A 20,504-nucleotide genomic window follows, 5' to 3' on the forward strand; every position below is an offset into this window, starting at 1 on the left:
CCGGTCCGCCCCCGGCCTGTAGCTCGGCTGAGTGACAATATGACGATAAAGCAACATATGAGAAATTTTTTCCCTCCACTCTGTTTGGGGTAACCTCATGCCAATTATCAACAGCACTGCGTAAAAACGGCACAAGTTTAGAGCATCGTGGGCGACTGTCTTTGTAAACCACAAACACAATCACATTTCTGCCTTCTGTCCGTGTCAGCCCATGCGGTTGTTAGAGGAGAATACATGTACAGAGGCCTGAGTGGGGTTTTGAGATGGAGTTTAATGAGTGATGGGGAAGCTAATGCAGCTGACGCTCCACAGCAGCAGCAGCAGCGGAGGAATGCATAGCAAAGGAGACACTCAAGGTGACCTTTGAAGAGGCTAAAAACGCACACAATGACATAAATCAATGGTGGGTCGCACGGGATTCAGGATCCACAGCCCCTCCAGATTACAAAGCCCTCTGGCAGACACCAACATCGAACAGGAAAGAGGGGGGGCAAAGGAGTAGTGTGTGTGTGTGTGTGTGTGTGTGTGTGTGTGTGTGTCTATTGACGCATTTGTGTGTGTCGGTGTATATTTGCATGCACGTACAGTATAGGAGTGTATCTGGGGGATGCTGAATTCTCACGGCCCTGTATCTGGGAATATTTTGAGCAGGATTGCTACTAATTAGGTCAAAGTGCTTTACAGAAGACTGCATGGTGTTGCTGTGCCTCTGCACACTGGCTGCGTGTGGCTGGGCTGGGCGATGTGGAGAAAATCAGATATTCTTGACCTCGATATTGATATTGCGACGATATTGTAGGGTTGACACAATTGGTGCTCTCACAAAATATTAAGTAAGGGGTAATGCATTAGCCTGAAGGGGTTCTAATTCACAATAATGACCGGCGTACTGCACGGTTTATTACACGGCTACTCATACGGAGGATACTGGTCGGGACGGTTAACTTTACCGCTGATGAGCACGGCTCTCCGGCTGAAGACCCGGTGAGTGAGCTAACCATGGAGCTAACTAATGCTCTGTTTGCTCTGTAGCCACTAGCTCTATTAGCAATCCATGTTTCCTCCTCCCTCTCTCTCCCTTTGATCCGCTGATCAGCTGCATGAGCTACAGCACTAAATAGTAATTTAAAAACTATTATTTGCGGCCGGGTTGGTTCAGTGGGTAGAGCAGGCGCACATACACTTGGAGGTTTATGCCTCGACGCAGAGGTCCAGGGTTCGAATCCGGCCTGTGATGATTTCCTGCATGTCCTCTCTCTCTCTCTCTCTCTCCCCTTTCTCACCTAGCTGTCCTGTCCATTAAAAGGTGGAAAAAAACCCAACTATTTATTTAATTAAAAAAGGTCCGCCAGAGTCTGTTGTACTCAGCAACGGTCCGTTATACAGAAAGAACTGACCGTAGAATGCCAAATGTGAATGAATGTCAAAAAAAATACGTCACACACAGAAAACAGAGAGCTAGGTGACCGTGAGGAGATATTCACTGACTTTGACAAAAAGTGTATTAGAATAACGTCACTTACTATACCTTTAAATCCATTCAAAGACAAAACCTACCATATTACTATACTATACGATATCTAGTCTCACACCAGGATATATCAATGTAATATTGATATGTTGGCCAGCTCTAGCGTGTGTCTACGTTTCAGCAGAAGGCACAGGCTTTCATTTGTTGAGACAAACATTTAGGCACGGCAGTGAACAGTCATAGTAGTTCTTGAAAACACACACACACACACACACACACACACACAAACATATGCTAATTCACCTAGAGACACACACCTAAACACACACACAATATGAGATGCTTCCCCACACAAGCAGTCAAAAGCATAACTGATGATGCTCTTTCAAGAGCGTTGCTTCTGTTCCACCACTTGGCAGAATGTCGTGCTTACAGCGTCGCTGCGTGCATATAATATCCATTCATAGCCTGTAATTGCCTTCAGAGTGATACCGAGAGCTGAGTCATAAATCAAACACACAGAGAATCCTTTTTCTTTTCTTTTTTTTTTTTTTAAAAGGTGTCGTGGCTGCTGCATTCATAAACAGGTAGTTATGACAACATCATCTCACGTGTTATTTCTCTCACACACACACACACACACGTTTACTGAGGCTGGTATCATGATATGAAGCAAGAATTACAACCTCTGCCTCATTGATATGCACGCAGCTAACAGAAAGTCATAACAGTCATTTCTCCTCCATCTTTCTCCCCTTTAGTCTTGTAAGAGGCTTTTTAACGGTGCTCCTGCACCCGGGCCACACTTTACTGTAACGACTGTATACTTATGGCAGAAATACATATCTGCAACTAATGACTATATTCATTGTCGTTGATGAATCTGTCGATTGTTTTCTGGATGAACGGATTCGATGTTTGGTCTCTAAAATGTCAGAAAATGGTGAAAAATGGGGATCACTGTTCAAAAGCCCAAGAGGACGTCCTCAAATGTCTCGTTTTGTCCAAAACTCAAAGATCTTCAGTTTACTGTCCCAGAGGAGAGAAGACACTAGAACATATTCACATTTAACAAGCTGACATCAGAGAATTGTTACTTTTTTCACACCGATTAATTGATTATCAAAATATTTGGCGATTCATTTAATAGTTGACCACTGATCAGTTCATCTTTGCAGCTCTATCTGCGATGCACCAAAGAGTTATTCTGCTTGACATCTTGTGTGAATAACAACATATAGGATGCACTCTCCCTCCTCTATCTGACTAATGAGTTAGTCTGTCTCTTTGACTTTCCAATTCTTTATACACTACCGGTCAAAAGTTTGGGATCATTTAGAAATTTCCATTCCACTCCATTATAGACAGAATACCAGCTGATCTGAGTGGGTGGCTGATCTTTAATGCAATATCTACATTGCCCATTATCAGCAACCATTCATCCAATGCTCCAAAGGCCCATTCTGTTTACTAATCTGATATCATTTTAAAAGGCTAACTGAGAAAACATTGGAGAACCCTTTTGAAATTATGTAAGCACATAATGTAATCTGAAAACTGCTGCCCTGGTTAAAAAAACAATGCTCCGGGAAAGGGAAGTTTGGGGTCCCCTGCTGGAGCTGCTACCCCCGCGACCCGACCCCGGATAAGCGGATGAAGATGGATGGATGGATGGATGGATGGATGGATGCAACTGATCTCAGCTGCTATTCTGTCTGTAATGGAGTGGACCCCAAACTTTTGACCGGTAGTGTGTGTCCATTGGTTCATACCGGAAGATTAAGATTATTAAAAACCTTTTTACTTTATACATATGTGATAAACAATAGTGAAAAGCAGCGGAAAAAAAACTTCGGAAAAAGCGCCAAAAAGGTCTAATGAAGCAACAAAGACACAGAAAAAGCGCCAAAAACGTTGAAAAAGCGCCAAAACGTTGAAAAAGAAAACTACCAAAAGTGACAAAAGCGTTGAAAAAGCGCTAAAAACGCTGAAAAAGCGCCAAAAACGTTGAAAAAGAAAACTACCAAAAGTGACAAAAGCGTTGATAAAGCGACCAAAACCTTGGGGAAAAAACGCCAAAAACCTCGGAAGAAAACGACGAAAAAGTGACAAACAATCCCATAATTAACGGCTAATGGACCGCTGTCTCTCTGGCCCAGGCAGCTGAGTGAGAGAAAGAACTGGAGCGGGATAAATAGTTAAAACATTACCCATGTGATTACATATATACTGAAACACACTTCCAATATTGAAAACTGTGAGACGCTGATTTCCCACAGCTTGTTCAATAATACAGAGGGACAGGGAGAGACGGATACAGTAAGAAGAGGGAGGTGAGATTGCACCAGCTTCCACCTGTGTGAGAGCCCTTTGTTGTGGGAAATACAGTACGAATCGCGTGGGAGCACAACAGCTGCTTGCCTCCAGAATACCGAGAGGAAACATTGATCTACCGAGGGGTGGGAGTTTGTCTGTGTGTGTGTGTGTGTGTGTGTGTGTGTGTGTGTGTGTGTGTGTGTCAGCTACTGAGGGTTGAATTGTATATGACACGTTAAGAATTGGGGCATTATACATTTAATATTAACTTTACTGTGGAAACAAGGCAAGCTTTGATGAATTGACTTCACACTGCGTCCCTTGAAGACATATGCCTTGAAATCGTTCTCTGAGGTTCATTATTTGCCTTCCTCTATCCTGAGTTATTCATTTGCTCATTTGGAATGGGTGCCTTCGGATGGATCTCTTTGCTCTGTGGCAGAAGATAAAACATAGGGGGGCTTTTGGGAGGACTGTAAACATCACAGCGTGTCGAGATGTCTGTGGTAAGATAAACGACTTAGAGAAGTGAACGCTGCAATCACATCTAGACACAATCAGCTCTTTCTTGGCAACATGGGAGAAAAACTTGAGTTCGTACACAGAAGGGAATAAAACGTGTTAGCAGAACTGCTATAAGAGATTAAGTGTAATTACAAAAGGATTACGCGTGTAATTACAATGTTGTTACAAAAAGAAAACAAGAAGCCGAGTACAATGACTATGGTTGGGTACCGAAACCCGGTGCCAATATGGGCCCTAAACCAATGACATCGCAGATTTGAAATGGACGTTACAGGCAACAGAAGCATCGCTGCATGTAACGCTAGCTAACTCTACACCTGGCAGCAGGTAACGTTAGCCTACCGTTAGCTAGTAGCTGGCTTAAACACGGTTAAAACGCTGACAGATAGACGGCCTAACGTGTGGCTGTATTTCACTGGAAAGGATTCCAACAGTGGGACGTCCAACAGTCTGCAGCTAAAGACACAGAGGAGACTGCCGGTGAAACAACATTGACTGGACGCAATGCTGCGTTCAATTGAGAAACTCAAGCTGTCTTTTGGTCAGTAAGGGTAAGTTTCATCCTGATCTGATATTATATCGAGTCTTTGGACAACGATACGATATTTGCTAACAAATAAATAATATACATATCACAAAGTCTGCCACGATACGATTCAATTAAATTCAGGCGCCTGTGATCGATATGAGCCCATTTAACACAATCGGTTACATTTATATCAACTCACAGAAAGCAACTAAAATATGATTTGACAAGTTTGTTACTGAGCTCTTCCAGACATTCAAATGAAAAGCAAAAAAATAATAGATATAAAGTGGGAATTTCTAAATAAAGGCGCGTGATATGTATTGATATTTGCACTTTGCATCGACAATATTGTAATCCTTGATCATTGAATCGATATATCGCTCCAGATCGATGTACCGTTACACCCCTAGTGGTCGACCAGCACGGCTGGCAGGTACGCATTGCCTAGCTTCTTATAGTGTGCATCTATCAGGGGACTTGAGTTACACTGATTATCCTCCCTGTTTGCTGGCGTTACACTGATTATCGTCCCCCTCTGAGAGGATCATTGCTCTTAATCCTTTGACCTAGCTACCTCTCCTCAACACACCTTGGATTAGGTCCTCTGCTGGTTGCCTGGCATTGTGGGAAATGGGGTAAACAATTAGGAGATTAAATGGCTTGGGCTAAATGTTGTTTTTTTCTCAACAGAGACGACCCATTCTGGTCCATAATGCTCAGGTCTGGGCTCGCACCCAAACCCTTTTTCTTGTTTTGGCTCCAGTGACAGGCTTATATGCTCAGTGTCGCTCAGATGGGCTCTCCATTCTTTATTAACTTTGCAGTTTTTTTTTCCACACACATATTCAGAGAAGCTGTATTCAATCAAAGAAAAAACTGATTCCTCAGTGAACAAAGCCCTTCAGAGCTGCGGATCTCATTGTACAGTTTTTTTGGATTTCTTGAACAAGGCCGCATTTATTCACAGGCGCAGTTTTCAGCACACTTTGGGAAAGAAAACGATGACAAAGCAGGACTGCAGGATGACTCAGTCTTTGTTGGCAGTCGGTGGCATCCAGATCTGAAGAATATTAAATACTCCGCAGCGGTCATCTGAAGTAAAATTGTTGCCAGGTTTGTTTTGAGGCTCATTTGGCCGGCCCACACTGATTACTCATGGACAATCAGGTCACTGCTGATTGGCTGATACCACAGATAATAATGTATAACAGAAACACATTTTAGTTACAATCCTGGCTTGAATGAGCTGCTTGTAAATCCACTCAGCTTTAGAAAAAAAGGCTTACACAGGGCCAGATGCAGACAATGGCATCACTGTTGGATGCTCATTAAGATAAGGGGCTATCTGGGAGTGTGATCAGCCCAGCTGACAATGAGATATGCTGAAGCTGCAGGCGTCAGGCCTCAGAGTCCGGAGGTAAGTACATGACACCAACAGTCAGTCACAGAGACGGAAAGACAGACAGAAAGAGAGATGGCCTGCCTGCCTGCCGAATGGGTAAAAACAGACTGACAGGTAAAGTCACCCCCAACATGCTTATTGACTGACAGAGCGAGGACTGTTTCAGAGACGGCAGTTGTGGGACAAAACGTGTGGAGATGGTGAAGCAGACAGACAGTGACACACTGTGAAATAGGGCTGTCCTCCACTAACGCACATATGATTTTGTCGACTTGATTGATGAGTTGATTTAATCGGCAGATCTGTGTGCTTTGAGTGGGCGTTAAGACTTAGAAAAGTAGCAATATATACCGAACAAAATTATAAACCAACACTTTTGTTTTTGCCCCCATTTTTCATGAGCTGAACTCAAAGATTTGCGATTTGAAAAAGACTTTTTCTATGTACACAAAAGGCTTATTTCTCTCAAATATTGTTGACAAATCCGTCTAAATCTGTTATTGAGCACTTCTCCTTTGCCGAGATAATCCATCCACCTCACAGGTGCTGATTAGACAGCAGGATTATTGCACAGGTGTTCCTTAGGCTGGCCACAATAAAAGGCCACTCTAAAATATGCAGTTTTAATGTATTTTTTGGGGGGGGGGGGTCCGAAAACAGTATCTGGTGTTATGGTTAGGGAAGTGCTCACTAACACAGATTTAGACAGATTTGTGAACAATATTTGAGAAAAATAGGCCTTTTGTGTACATAGAAACAGTCTTAGATCTTTGAGTTCAGCTCACGAAAAATGGGGGGAAAAACAAAAGTGTTGCGTTTATAATTTTGTTCAGTGTAGTAAATGCAGATTTTGCCTTCTGTGGAACTGAGTTTCCCCTCTAATACGACTCACAGAAGCGTTTCATAAACTAGCGCCCCTAGCTGTGGCAGGAAATACGTCCTCATATCTAAACCAGAGAAGGTAAGGGTCGCCGTTTTCAACACGTCACTAACGTTGTGAAACGGTCCCAGTTTGGTTAGGTTTAGGCACCAAATCTAATGCTAATGCTGTGCACTACGAGTACCCGGCGGCTACATTCAAATAAAAAAATCAAAGTGTGAGTGTGGGACGCTTGACTCTATCCACCCTCAGTTTTAATCAGTTGGTTTAAAATCAACAGATCTGTAAAACTGAATCATGTAAAAGCACCACTTTAAATCCTGTGTTTACCAGAGATGTTATCATGTGCTCACTCAGGTTTCTTGGAAATAAGTCATTCAGGATGAAAAAGCAAAGGGAAGTTTGGGGTCCCCTGCTGGAGCTGCTACGCCCGCGACCCGACCCCGGATAAGCGGATGAAGATGGATGGAGATGGATGGATGGAGGATGAAAAAGCATAAAAAAAATTACCAACTAAAGAACTCTCAGACCCAAACTCAGACCAAAACAAATGAGTAGTCGACTAATCGACTAAGATTGGGCAGTTTAACTAGCCTGGAAATCCAGACCCAAATCCAAAAGATTAAGGGTCTGGCAATGAGTAATGAAAATGGCCCAACTCGAGGGGCGGCACCAAGCATGCATTTGAAAATCTCACTGCACGCAATTGGATAACACTACGATCAATCACAACAATACACGAGGTGACGTATCCAGAGCCCCATACGCTTAGCTACCAGAGGAGCTAACTGGTAGATTAATGTTAGCTACCAGAGGAGCTAACTGGTAGATTAAACTCTTAGCTACCAGAGGAGATAACTGGTAGATTAATGTTAGCTACCAGAGGAACTAACTGGTAGATTAAACTCTTAGCTACCAGAGGAACTAACTGGTAGATTAAACTCTTAGCTACCAGCGGAGCTAACTGGTAGATTAAACTCTTAGCTACCAGAGGAGCTAACTGGTAGATTAAACGCTTAGCTACCAGAGGAGCTAACTGGTAGATTAAACTCTTAGCTACCAGAGGAGCTAACTGGTAGATTAAACTCTTAGCTACCAGAGGAGCTAACTGGTAGATTAAACTCTTAGCTACCAGAGGAGCTAACTGGTAGATTAAACTCTTGCCGTATCCGGTCGGCAAAACTGCAAAAACGTCCTTCTTGCAAAGGAACGATTGGAGCGTCGTCTTCTGTTCCTCTTTTAGATGAAAAACCAAGTCTAACTCGTTCATTGTAGCGGCCAAAGCTGTTTCAAACAACTGGTGTTCATCCGTAGCCATCTTGCAATGTTTACTAATGACTTGGACGTCGCAGCGCTGTCGTCATCTGTTTAGCTCGCCTCTGGCCCGCCTATATCAGCTACACAGATGTGATTGGTGCAGCTCGGCTGCAAGGGCATAGGTAATGAGCATCATTACTGAAAGCCAGAGTGACTCGCTGAGCAAATTACAACTGTGCTCATGCGAGAACTCCAGGATTTGCAGGGTATATTCCTACTGTGAAAACACAAATACAAATTCCCATTCAGCTACTACATGTCTTACCTCGTAACGGCGACTTCATGGCGGCTTCTACCATGCCCACCAGCAGCTGCAGGCTCTTGGGGTCTTGGGCCAGCCCAGAGGCGAAGGCGGCCAGTGCGTCGGCATGGCGGCCAAGGTACTGAAGGGCAACACCCTGTCGGAAGTATGCCTGTAGAGAGAGCGAGAGAGAAAGAGAGAGAGTCATTAGGGCTGCGGTCTAGAGCCACAGTGTTGGGCTTTACACAAACACATTAGCAGACACACTCATTTCACGCCATTTGCATTTTTTCCACATGAGCAGTTTTCGGAACATGGCACCTCTCTCCTTTCTGTATTCCCATAATAGAGTGATCGCTGGCTTTTTTTGTACTTGTTAATTGGATTATAAGTTTAACATAAATGCACATGTTACACTCTGGCTGGCTGCTTTTCTCAGGAGCTTATTGTTTTTCTCTTTTAATATTTTGTTCTCCTGTTTGCTGTGGGAGTGAAGTGCACAAAAGTGGAGAACTGGTATTTCTCTTGGGCTGTGTTAGAAAAAAAAAAAAAAAAAGTACAGAGAAAGAATAAGGAGAAAGAGAGAGAGCTACTTACTCAAGTCGGTCTGTAGCTCAATTAAAGAACACCCATAAATACATCAGATTGTGCATTCCCTTTGTCGGGGCACACTTGTAAAATAATAACACAACTGCCTGCAGTGTGATTTTGCCATACTTTCACATCAGATTCTGTCATGCTTTGGGTACGTGAATGGCTCTTCAAGCAGACAGTGCATTAGATGCGTTTGTCATCCAGTCAGTTATTCACAGAGCTGAGAAAGTCACATTGTTGCGAGTATAATAATTCAGCACCGCTGAGATATAAACTGCATGTGACTGGCGGCATACTGTATCTTTCTGTGAGAGACTAAGTTGTTTTGGAACATTCCTTCAGATTGAAAACTAAAACAGACGCGGCCTCTGAGATCCAAAGCTCCATCAATACGTGTTTTTATCTTCACAATGTCTGTTTGGACTCACCAGAGAAAAGAGATGTCTTTTGTCGTTTCCAAGCAAGTTTGTGACTCAGTATGTTTGTGTCTGATGCCTGATCAGAAAATAATCCGAGTGAGTTGTTAAACCTGACTCTGGTCCAGTCTAATAAGAGATCCAGCTCATTTATTCACCATCCAAACCACTAAATCCCCCCAAGAGAAAGCAAACGCTCTCAGAATAGTCATCTGGGCTCGTGTGTCAGAAATTACAGCAGCAAAGCATTGGGGGGGGGGTATGAATGAATGAGGGATGAGCAAAGAAACAACAGAATGTGTCTAAAATATGTCATGTCAGGAGTCTTAGGCTAAACTTACACTCATAAGTTTTGGTATTCAAATGAATATCTTTAGCTGCGTTTACGCCTCGCGTCCACACTACTCCGGCGTTTCTGAGCCCCTAAAACGGGAGCGTGCCCTATGTTCCCACATTTCTAAGTTTTTTCCCCAAAATTAGGCCCTATGTTCCCACATTTCTAGGATTTTTTTCCCCAAAATTAGGCCCTATGTTCCCACAGTTCCTTTTCCATACATTTGTCTCCCAATTTGGTAGCCAATTACACCCAAGCTATTATCCAGTAGCAATGGACTTCCGATGGATTGTAACCCTAACCCTAACATAGGGCCTAATTTGAAGAAGAATCTTACAAATGTGGGAACATAGGGCTGACCCCCCCCTAAAACTTTAACATTTGGAAACACTGCTGCCCCCGTTTTGGTTTGTAAACTCCGGGGTTGCTTTGTAGTCTGGACGGAGACAAACGGAGACCTTTGGAAATGACGACGCGCGTCAGTCAGTCTTATCTGTTAGGTAGCTTCCAGACCTTTCAGTAACAGTTCCACCTCGTCCTCTACATCCCTGCTCTTACTTTTCACCGTTGTTCTTTCTCCAAAGTCATTTCTGTATTTTTACTAATACAATATAGATTCTGTATACACTAGTTCTGCTACTGGAGCTAAAACTCGTGTGGACGGAGATCGTTTTTGTCTCAAAACGCCGCTTAAAAATGAAAACGTGGCCGTGTGGATGTAGCCTTAGTCTTTCCTTCTCTGTTGTTTTTGTGTGTTTGTGCATGTGGGAGCGTGGCAGTCCCGGCTGCTGTCTGGTCACCTCCTCACTGAGCAGGCAGTAACTCCACTCACAGCCTTTAAAAGTAACACCAGGGCTAATTTGCTATTAGCATCTAAGAGGCCTTTTCATTAGTCTTCCCAAGCTTCTCTGTTAGCACAGCTAGGCAGCGAAAGAAGGCGGGGAGGATTAGAGAAAATGAGACATGACATCGCATTTATAGAGACCAGTAATTAATTTGGCTTGCGCCCGAGCCCCCCACTGACTACCAATCTCTCTCTAGACTTCTGTCCCCTCTCTGCATCCCTTCGCTCGCATCACAACTCCATCGAAAATGACGAGGACAGAGATTAGATTCAAAGCATTAACCTTTGTTCTGACACTGTTATTATATGAGCGGAGTGCAGGCCAAAGTATCCGCTCAATATTAATCGCATCTTGTGGCGGTGGGGTTTGGGCAGGAGGCTTTTGGCGAGAGCGGGGAGGCCCACAAACGTTTCGCCCGGGGGAGCAAAAGACATTTAAAAGCACTTCTCCCTTTGATTAGATTTAGCCTACAATATGACTGCTCCCACCCAGAGATCTTTCTTTTCTTCTCCTGAGCGGCGTGCCCGGACTGAGGCGGCCAGAGAGAGAGAGGACGAGGATGGAGATGAATAAAATAAGGCTCGCTTCAAAAGGAAAAAATTGCAATCTTCTTTAATCCTTTTATTCTACCCTATGCTCTCATACATGAGGCAGAAAGACCAGACTGTGCAGAGAGTGCATTAAAACACTGCAAACACAAGCATGGGTATAAATGTGTAAACGAACAAGCCGCGGCAAAAATGACAAAATCATTGTGCCGTAAAGCCTCATGGGATTTTTATTTTCTTCCATTAATCTCCCACTACCTTCAAAACACATCCTATAGCTGCACAAAGACACACACACACACACACACACGATAGGATCTCAGCTTTTGCATAATCCAACAAGTCAATTCAACCAGTGAGGCTCATTAAACAAGAGGGCTCACTTGAATTTACATTACTGTAGCTGAATACCAGCGTAAGGGAGCATCAACTAGACGCTGCAGAAATGACGCCAACAGGTTAGCTACACTATTGGCATGAGGCATTATGGGAGAGGGGTGAGCACCATTTTACCCCTACACAACCTTTTCTTTTTATTCACGCATAACAGGATCTTTTCTAAAAACACAGCAGCGGCATCTGCTTAGAGCTGCTGCTGCACTGATTAGCACAGCCTCGCTTAGCTCGTAGCCAGACAGAGAGAGAGAGGGGTACAGTGGGGGGGAGGGGGGGGGGGAGAGAGTATTACAGGAAAAGAGAGAGGGCTCCAGGGATTAACTTTGCCCTGTCAACATACACAACCAAATGGCACAAGTCAGTGCAAAAACCGTCTCGCTAAACAGGATGCATAATAGAGAAGGCAAAGTTCTCACAGAACACAGGCCTTCCTGAAATGTGACGCATCTGTTAGGCATCTTGTACAACATGACATCCACAAACCTAAGACTTCTGATCATGTCTTTTGCCTGGAATTCAATCCAGGGTAAATTATTGAACCTTCTTGCATCTTCTGCCTCGTCTATTTAAAGCAGCAATGTGCTGATGCTGCAGAGGAGTGGATCGAGTGGGGAGGTTTGTCGTTCTCACCCGTGGGTAAATTCTGGGAGTGCTAATGCGCATGTGTTTCAGTGCGTGTGTGTGTGTGTGTGAGAGAAAAAGAGAACGCACATACAGTACGTGTAAGAGAGAGGATAAAAGATTTTCTTGTCTCTCGAACATTTTAATATTTCATGAACGCCTGTTTGATGTAGTTTTAAATATTCATGTTTTTATGCTTTGGAGGAAGAGGTAAATGATGCAAAAAAAAAAAAAAAAAAAAGAAAGAAAAAGTGATTCACTCTGGTACACTGTGCTGCACACAACATTCTCGGCACACATATGCCCAAAACAAGCCTGTGCACACCAGTCACATGCGCTCCCTTTCTCTCTAACAAGACACTTAAAATGAAACATGGACAATTTTCTTTCCGTGACAGCTCTGTTGTTCACAATAAGGCCCACAGTCAGAGCAGCTGAACAGAAAGTTGACAAGATTAAGATTGGGAGTTTGGCGCAAGACCAGCTGTTTCCTATTTGCAGATTAATGCCTTGACATATGTCCTCGCCCCCTTCGTAGGCTCCTCTTCAGTACACTGTAACCCCAGGGGTGTCATCAGCCCCTGGGAGCACGTCTGTGTTTGCACTTGTCTATCCAAGTTCAAAATCTGGGCCTACTTAAAGGAAGGATTCATTGGAATTATATATTTAGACAAGCTGTGCTTAATAGATATGAGCAAAAGGATTAGGAATGAGCCAAGCAGCGGCAACTTCCGTGCCTTAAAAGTGAAGCCAACGCAAACAATTCCCATAAAGCTGCATTCTATCTAATTTCCAGCAAATTAGTAAGCTAGCGCTATAGCGTTAGGTGGTACCTTAAGAGAAAGTCTGCTGATCTTCAACCAGCTCTGTACACAGAGGTCTGGATGACTTGCGTCAGAAGGGTTAAAAATCGGCCACTGTCCCTCTTTAGCGTCAAGCTTAGCGCAGCGCCATTGAAACGACACTGCCTCAGCGTCATCCTCCCCAGCTCCCCCCCCTTTCTTCTGGCTCCAATATACCAAGATGGCGACGACCAAAAATGAAAACTACTGGCTTCAAAGCGGCAGTCCATAAACCAATGGGTGACGTCCCTGCTGCTACATCCATTACTTTTACAGTCTGTGGTTTAACATATGGCAAGGTAGATGCACAAAGTTCCTTATCTAACATCTTAAAATAGGACGAACGCTGATAACAACACACACGCCTCCCAGAGTTGGAAAATCCTGTTCGATCAATAGTTTGTTGCCAACAGTTTCCCCCAAGTTGATTCCCCCAGGTAGCAGTATGAGATGAATGCAGTGCTTCCAAGACAAATCCCTTACTAAAGACTGCCAAATCTATTTGTTTATCCTATCCTGAATCTGTCATTTTCAGCAAGAAATCAAATTGCCAAGGTAATTTGTAAATCCTTTGTATCAAGGGCACTGGGGCTGGAAACACGCCCAAGTAGTCAGTTATTTACAGACAGCTGAAGCTGTTTCCTGCCACACTTTCAGAGTTGTAAAATCTCAACCGCAATGATGTTTCTCTGAACAAACGGCATAACTCCTTGCCCACAATGCCGCCAGCCTGTCATCGAACCGCCTGCTCCAGCTGTGCTCCAGCAGCCCAAGGATTTGTGCGGCTTACTGTGCTCTGATTGGTGATCAGCAATAATAGAGACGCTTTCAAATGTGGAAATCAATATAAGACGTGTAAAAGCTCCGTTTAGACAGTGCCACACCCTCCGCTGCTGTGGTGTGTTTAGGATCGGCCCGCTGCAGATGGTTTCTGACCACCCACAGGGCAGTTGGAGCCAATGCGACGACTCTCAACAGAACCCCCCCGCTGCCAACATAATGGAACCAAAATCAGACCATCAAACAGGGACAGCGGGCTGCAAATACACTGCACGCACACACAAATACAAACTGAAGAAAAATACATCAATATCTCCTTCAGAAAACCACCCATCTGTGTCAAACAAACATGTATTACTCAAAATCAGCTTTCCACACAGGCAAGGGCGCTGGGATCAGATTAACACTAATGGTGTGACAGGAACAAAGGGATTGCTGCCTCCGTTTCTGGCCTCTTTAACTATAGGTGTCGTTGCCTGGTTTCCAATGCGACCCAGAAATGTCATGTGTCGACCAAGGGTTTCAGACATGTGCCACCGCCATCCCTCGCAAATCTCTGCCACTACACTTTCAAGGTGACACAGTCGATTCGCTGGGTACACAAAATGTCAACTGCTTAATTTAATATCCAGGGATAACTGTCTGCCATGACAAATTAGCTGGGAGAACAGCTTAAAAAAAAAGAAAAAGAAAAGTGAAATGGAATGATTGCTTCTTTGGGCCTTCTGCCCTTCAACTTGACAAGCTGAAAGCCACAGTTCAGCACAATGGAACCGGAACTGGATGGAAGCCAAGTCGGTGAGTTTCTACCCATCTTCCCGCGCCTTACTGCAGGTATAGATCCCCTCCAGGACCAAAAAGGTACGAGGTCGGTCCTCACAGAGGCAGCAGTGGGGGGGGAGGGGGCGCTACACCCATCGCCTTGGGCCAAACATGAACCTCTGGCCTCGGGGATCGAATCATGACACAGCTGCCTGTCTATCACCATCTCCCCAATCTAATAAACCCAAACCCTAAAGCAGCAAACACCCATGACCTGCATCGATCGTGTGTGTGTGTGTGTGTGTGTGTGTGTGCGTGCATGTGTTGTGTCAGTGGAGAAAAACCAGTGACAGACTCATTTTTCCTCACACTGAGTGAAAGATTTCTACATTAATCCAGCCAATCGATGAAAAATGATGAATTTTCAGGATTTAGTTTTGGCCTTTATGCTGACCGGGGGGGGGGCTTTTGTAGAAAACGCTTTGGTCAGGTCTACAGTGGTCTGGATCAACGGAAGTACATTTCCAGGATAAAGCCCGATATCCGGCGCGCGTCTGCTCTCTGTGTGCCGCCGTTCTCTTTCGGGAAACGACGACAACCTTCGAGCTAGCGAGCTACACGCTGAAAATGTCGAGTTTTGAAGAACATTTGGACGGTGCAACAAGTCAGACCTGCTCGGTTCTTTCGGGGAATGATTGTAAAGATTTACAAAGAATATGTTTAGGTCGTTTCCTCTCTAACTGGGACGTTTTGGGACTGATTGGTGGGATTGCTGTGGACGAAGTACACACGGAGATACACTGGTAAGAGCCAATGAGGTTTAACCATGTATCAGCTGATTTAAATATCTCACGTTACTGTATGCTCGTTAATGCGAGACCACAATGATTTTATGTTAGCAGCATCAGCCTCACCAAAGGTGGATGTTGACAGTCAAATATTTATGATCCACTGATGTATACCTCCCTGAGGGGGTTGTAGACTCTGCTGATTGTTCCATCCAAAGCCCTTAATTAGCCCATTAGATTAGACGGCTGTAATGAGAGCAAATTAAACTGATCTTTCTTTGTGGAGCCAGCAATTAAAGGGTAAATGTTTCATTATATAGTGAGTGGCGACAATAAGACCCAGGTAAAATCCAGAATGCCTAGTGGCGACTTCAGCGTGAGAGACATTGAAGTACTCTCTCACGGCTGCGAGGAATCGATTAGTTGGCTCTCATCAAACTGGCAGCCAGCGCCGGACTTCAGATTGGAAAAGGTCATAGTCAGGTATGTGGAATCAATGCTGAGCACTCTGTATTCACTGTGTCTCGTATTATCTGGCTGGGGGATGGCTTTAACGTTTTCTGAAAACAATTACCAAAAGACAACGAGAAGCTTCAATAAAGAAGGTCAGGGTTTGTGATCGGGGGAAGTGACATGCGGCGCACATCCGTTGTGACAGTCAGAGCGAAATGGAAGGGGGAAAAAACTGATATTGCTCGTTTTTCACAAACAGATGAAACGGCACAATAGCGGCAAGCTGTGGGGTCGTGCAGTGACACGCTGTCACAATACAATGTTTGGCAGAGGGGAATTCAATTTTCTTTCCGCTACGTGCATGTCCACCACAACTGAGGGTTTTTCACAAAGGAAACAGACCAATGGAAAGTAAAAACAGCAGATAAAACGGCAATATGGCTTCAGCTCATTCCAAGCACGCTAATACTAATGTTAGAATAACCGTGTGACACACTCCCACTATGATTTATAGCCCGATTTGTCACATGGATGCAGCTAGCATATGTGCATTCTTATTAGCATCTTAAGAGTCTTGAGATGTGAGGCTGAGAGGGTCAGGGTCCTAAACAGATTTCCGTGCCCCTCTCGACTAGATCCTTGGCTCTGCTCTGCCTGAGCATTGCACACGAACCCCACAGCCACAGGGGCTGACTCTCAATTAAAGTGGGCATTAATTACTTAAAGGAGCTTTAATCAATCAAAGCCAGATGGTGGACCTGAAAAAAAGAGAAAACTGGAGGCTGCAGAAGTGCTTTCCACCCCAACCAGAGTAAAGGTGGCCATAAAAGGCTTTATTGCAAAATACCTACAAGGCTAACGTCTTATAGTTTATTTGGTTACACTTTACTTGAAGGTATCTACATAAGAGTGACATGACACTGTCATGAACGTGTCATAAACATTATAAACAAGTCACAAACGTTTATGACATAACGCTTCTTAAGTCATTTGGTTTTTGTCATGACAAGTTAGGGTTAGGGTTCATGTGTCACGACTGTGTCATGTGTTCGTGTCACTCTTATGTGGATACCTTCAAGTAACGTGTTACCGTTTATTTTTTCGCAGCATCAAGCAAGGAGCTGTGATCTCGGCTGAATCTACGTGCCGATCGTCACAACTGAAATAACAGTCGCAACTAACATCCATTGTCGATTAATCTGTCGATTATTTTTCTAGATTAATCGATTTGTTGTTTGGTCTATAAAATGGTGACAAATGTGGATCAGTGTTTCCCCAAAAGTCCAAGATGACGTCCTTAAATGCCTTTTTTTTTGTCCCCAACTCAAAGATCTTCAGTTTCCTGTCCCAGAGGAGAGAAGAAACTAGAACAATATTCACATTTAACACGCTGACATCAGAGAAGTTTTGGTTTGTTTTCATGAAAAATGACTCAAACCGATAGAACGAGTACAAAGTAATTATCAAAATAGTTGCCGATGAATTTAATAGTTAAACACGAAGGGCTCCTGCACACTGGCTGCGTGGCGTGAGCGTGGCGTGAGCGTGGCGTTTCAGCTGCGTGGCGTTTTCTGTCTTTACACATCAGAAACGTGTCTGACGCGGCGATGCTGCTGCTGCTGCTGCTAGCCTTGTCTGGACACATGGATTTGTCCATTGATAAAATGAAATAATAGCGTGTTCTTCAACTTCATTTGGTCAATATTTTTGTGTTTGTACATATTTCGATATCTATTTTTTTCATATGTATTTCATATATTTCAATTCCCTTTCCTGAGATAATAAAGTCCATGTTATTGTTACTGTATGTTATTTTTTTTTTAAATGCCATTTATATCTGCATTTATGTCAAAACCTAGAGACTTTCAAACATCAAAATGTCATTTATTATAAGTGTATTCTTGTCAAAATGACATACAAACATATTTTTTTTTGTTTTTGTATTCTATGTTGCCTGGCTTCCAACACGCTTGCGTGTCACGTGAAAAATAGGCGTCGGTCCTATTTCTAGCAGGCACGCGTTTTCGGCGCGGCTCGAGCAGCGCCTGAGACGAGAGTGTCACGCAGGCAGGGTGCACGCTCTAACCTGTTACCATGGGAGCTGAAATAAAAACGGACACGCCACGCAGCTGACACGCTCACGCCACGCAGCCAGTGTGCAGGAGCTCTAATTGATTAACCTTTGCAGCTCTTAACTGAACCTCTCACCAATGATTAAAAAACGTGCAACAAATAAGCTCACAATTAAACTAAAAGTCCCTTTTTCTAATACGAATTGTATGTAATGATTATGCAAAGCTAACGCCAATTGAATGAGCAGGTCTGGCCATGTGTGTCCCTGATGTCTTTAGCCCTACAATGCCGACAGAAGAGGCTACTTGGCCCCGGTGCTGCTGTACTCTCCTGGCCTGAGGCTCCACATCCTCCATCTTCATTTATACTCCCTTAATTGGCTTTGACAGTGAACTCAAGCATGGCTGAAAAATACCCTCCTCTTAGTAAACACAGGCTGAGAGACACATGTTCTCAACATGGGAAACCAGGCATCTCCATTAGCCATTAGGATGGGTAGTCATGTCCGACTGACCCTCTCTAAACGCCTCTTCAAAGCAGCTTCACCTCTCAAACGTTTGCTGCCATCTGGGAGACAAAGGCTTCAAAGTTCACACTTTTAATATATCTAAATCACAACTGCTACGCCTACAATTCTCACCCTGAACCGCAGCCACATGCTCAACGTTTTGTTTTGTAAACCGTGGCTGAATCTCAGTTCTCTCATTTGATATCTCCTCGCTCCTCAGGAAGTTGTTCTGGCCCTCCTTCGGGAAGGCCGTCTCAAAGCTCTTATACCTGCCCCGAGGAGCGGTTATAGAGGATGGAGTTGGGAGGAGCTATGAGCAAGGATACAGAGAGCAGCCCTCTAAAAACACATTTCCACGTTTCTTCTCTCCTCACCTGATGTCTTTTACCGCGCTTCCTCGGTGGGACGGACTAAGACGCGAGAAAGGGAAACACGTGAAGGAATCGTGGATGCAATTTAAGGACCTGGGACCAACCCCATGAGTCATATTTAGAGAAATGCTTCATTCTTCAACTCGATATGCTGTGCAACATTTCTTTTTGAACTTATCTTATTCACAAAACCATTTAGCCTGTGCAAAATGTTCAAACTGGCATTTCCTGAGGTGTGAAAAAAAAAAATCGGGATTTCTGAGCCTGAGGTGGTTGTGTTGAGCTCGAGTATCATTGCTTGTTGAGTTCCCAACGAGAGACCGAGTCCACCAACTGATTACCCCCCCCTCACACTGCCACTCAGGAGGCCTGGCTCCTCGGCAGTGCCGGCGCTGGTGTTGGGTTCATTATGTTGCTCTGGCCTCAGTGGGAAGCTGCTTCATCAAACAGGAGTCAGCAGCGCAGGCTGCTCGACAGTGTGACTCCTCCAGAGTTGCCGTGCAATACTTCAAAAGACTTGCACTCAGCCTTTATGGAGAGTTCTAATGAAAAGCATGGCATGAGCCCGGTGCTTTTGATTCTGCTAGTAAGGAGTCATACATGATAGACTCAAAGGCAAGTTGAATCACAGATAAGGCGCCGCGAGGCTGAGGAGGCTGGAGAGAGAAGAGGGCAAGGTGAGGAAAGACAGTGGTGATGTAAGCCAAAGGGTTATGGTACGTGTCCACACTTCCCATTCGTTGTCTATGTGAGCAGCCGGGCAATGCATTCCCTTATCATGCAGCTGCCTACACTCCCTGAATCTGTAGAGACAAACAAGTATACATCAACAGGTTTTTGTTATTAGAGACTGGCTGAATATTCTCGGTTCGCAGCCGAGTGTGAAGCGGCTGGGATGAGGATCAGCACCTCTAAATCGGAGGCCATGGTTCTCAGCAGGAAACCGATGGAGTGCCTTCTCCAGGTAGGGAATGAGTCCTTACCCCAAGTGAAGGAGTTCAAGTACCTTGGGGTCTTGTTCGCGAGTAAGGGGACAACGGAGCGGGAGATTGGTCGGAGAATCGGCACAGCAGGTGCGGTATTACATTCAATTTATCGCACCGTTGTGACGAAAAGAGAGCTGAGCCAGAAGGCAAAGCTCTCACTCTACCGGTCAGTTTTTGTTACTACCCTCACCTATGGTCATGAAGGCTGGGTCATGACCGAAAGAACAAGATCCAGGGTACAAGCGGCCGAAATGGGTTTCCTCAGGAGGGTAGCTGGCGCCTCCCTTAGAGATAGGGTGAGAAGCTCAGTTATCCGTGAGGAGCTCGGAGTAGAGCCGCTGCTCCTTCGCGCCGAAAGGAGCCAGTTGAGGTGGTTCGGGCATCTGGTAAGGATGCCCCCTGGGCGCCTCCCTAGGGAGGTGCTCCAGGCACGCCCAGCTGGGAGGAGGTCTCGGTGAAGACCCAGGACTAGGTGGAGGGATTATATCTCTAACCTGGCCTGGGAA

General features: G+C 44.5%; 1 protein-coding gene across 3 annotated transcripts in view; it reads right to left on the bottom strand.

Annotated features, from left to right (window-relative positions):
* The window catches only part of LOC144518755 (tetratricopeptide repeat protein 28-like), a 323,665-nt gene that overhangs the window by 129,092 nt on the left and 174,069 nt on the right, over positions 1–20,504 (bottom strand). For all 3 annotated transcript variants that reach the window (XM_078251654.1, XM_078251655.1, XM_078251656.1), the window contains one exon: positions 8,706–8,853. In XM_078251654.1, the coding sequence (XP_078107780.1) occupies positions 8,706–8,853 (148 nt within the window). The remainder of the gene's footprint in view (positions 1–8,705; positions 8,854–20,504) is intronic.

This window comes from Sander vitreus, chromosome 5 (genome assembly GCF_031162955.1).
Source record: "Sander vitreus isolate 19-12246 chromosome 5, sanVit1, whole genome shotgun sequence".
NCBI classification, from domain to species: domain Eukaryota; kingdom Metazoa; phylum Chordata; class Actinopteri; order Perciformes; family Percidae; genus Sander; species Sander vitreus.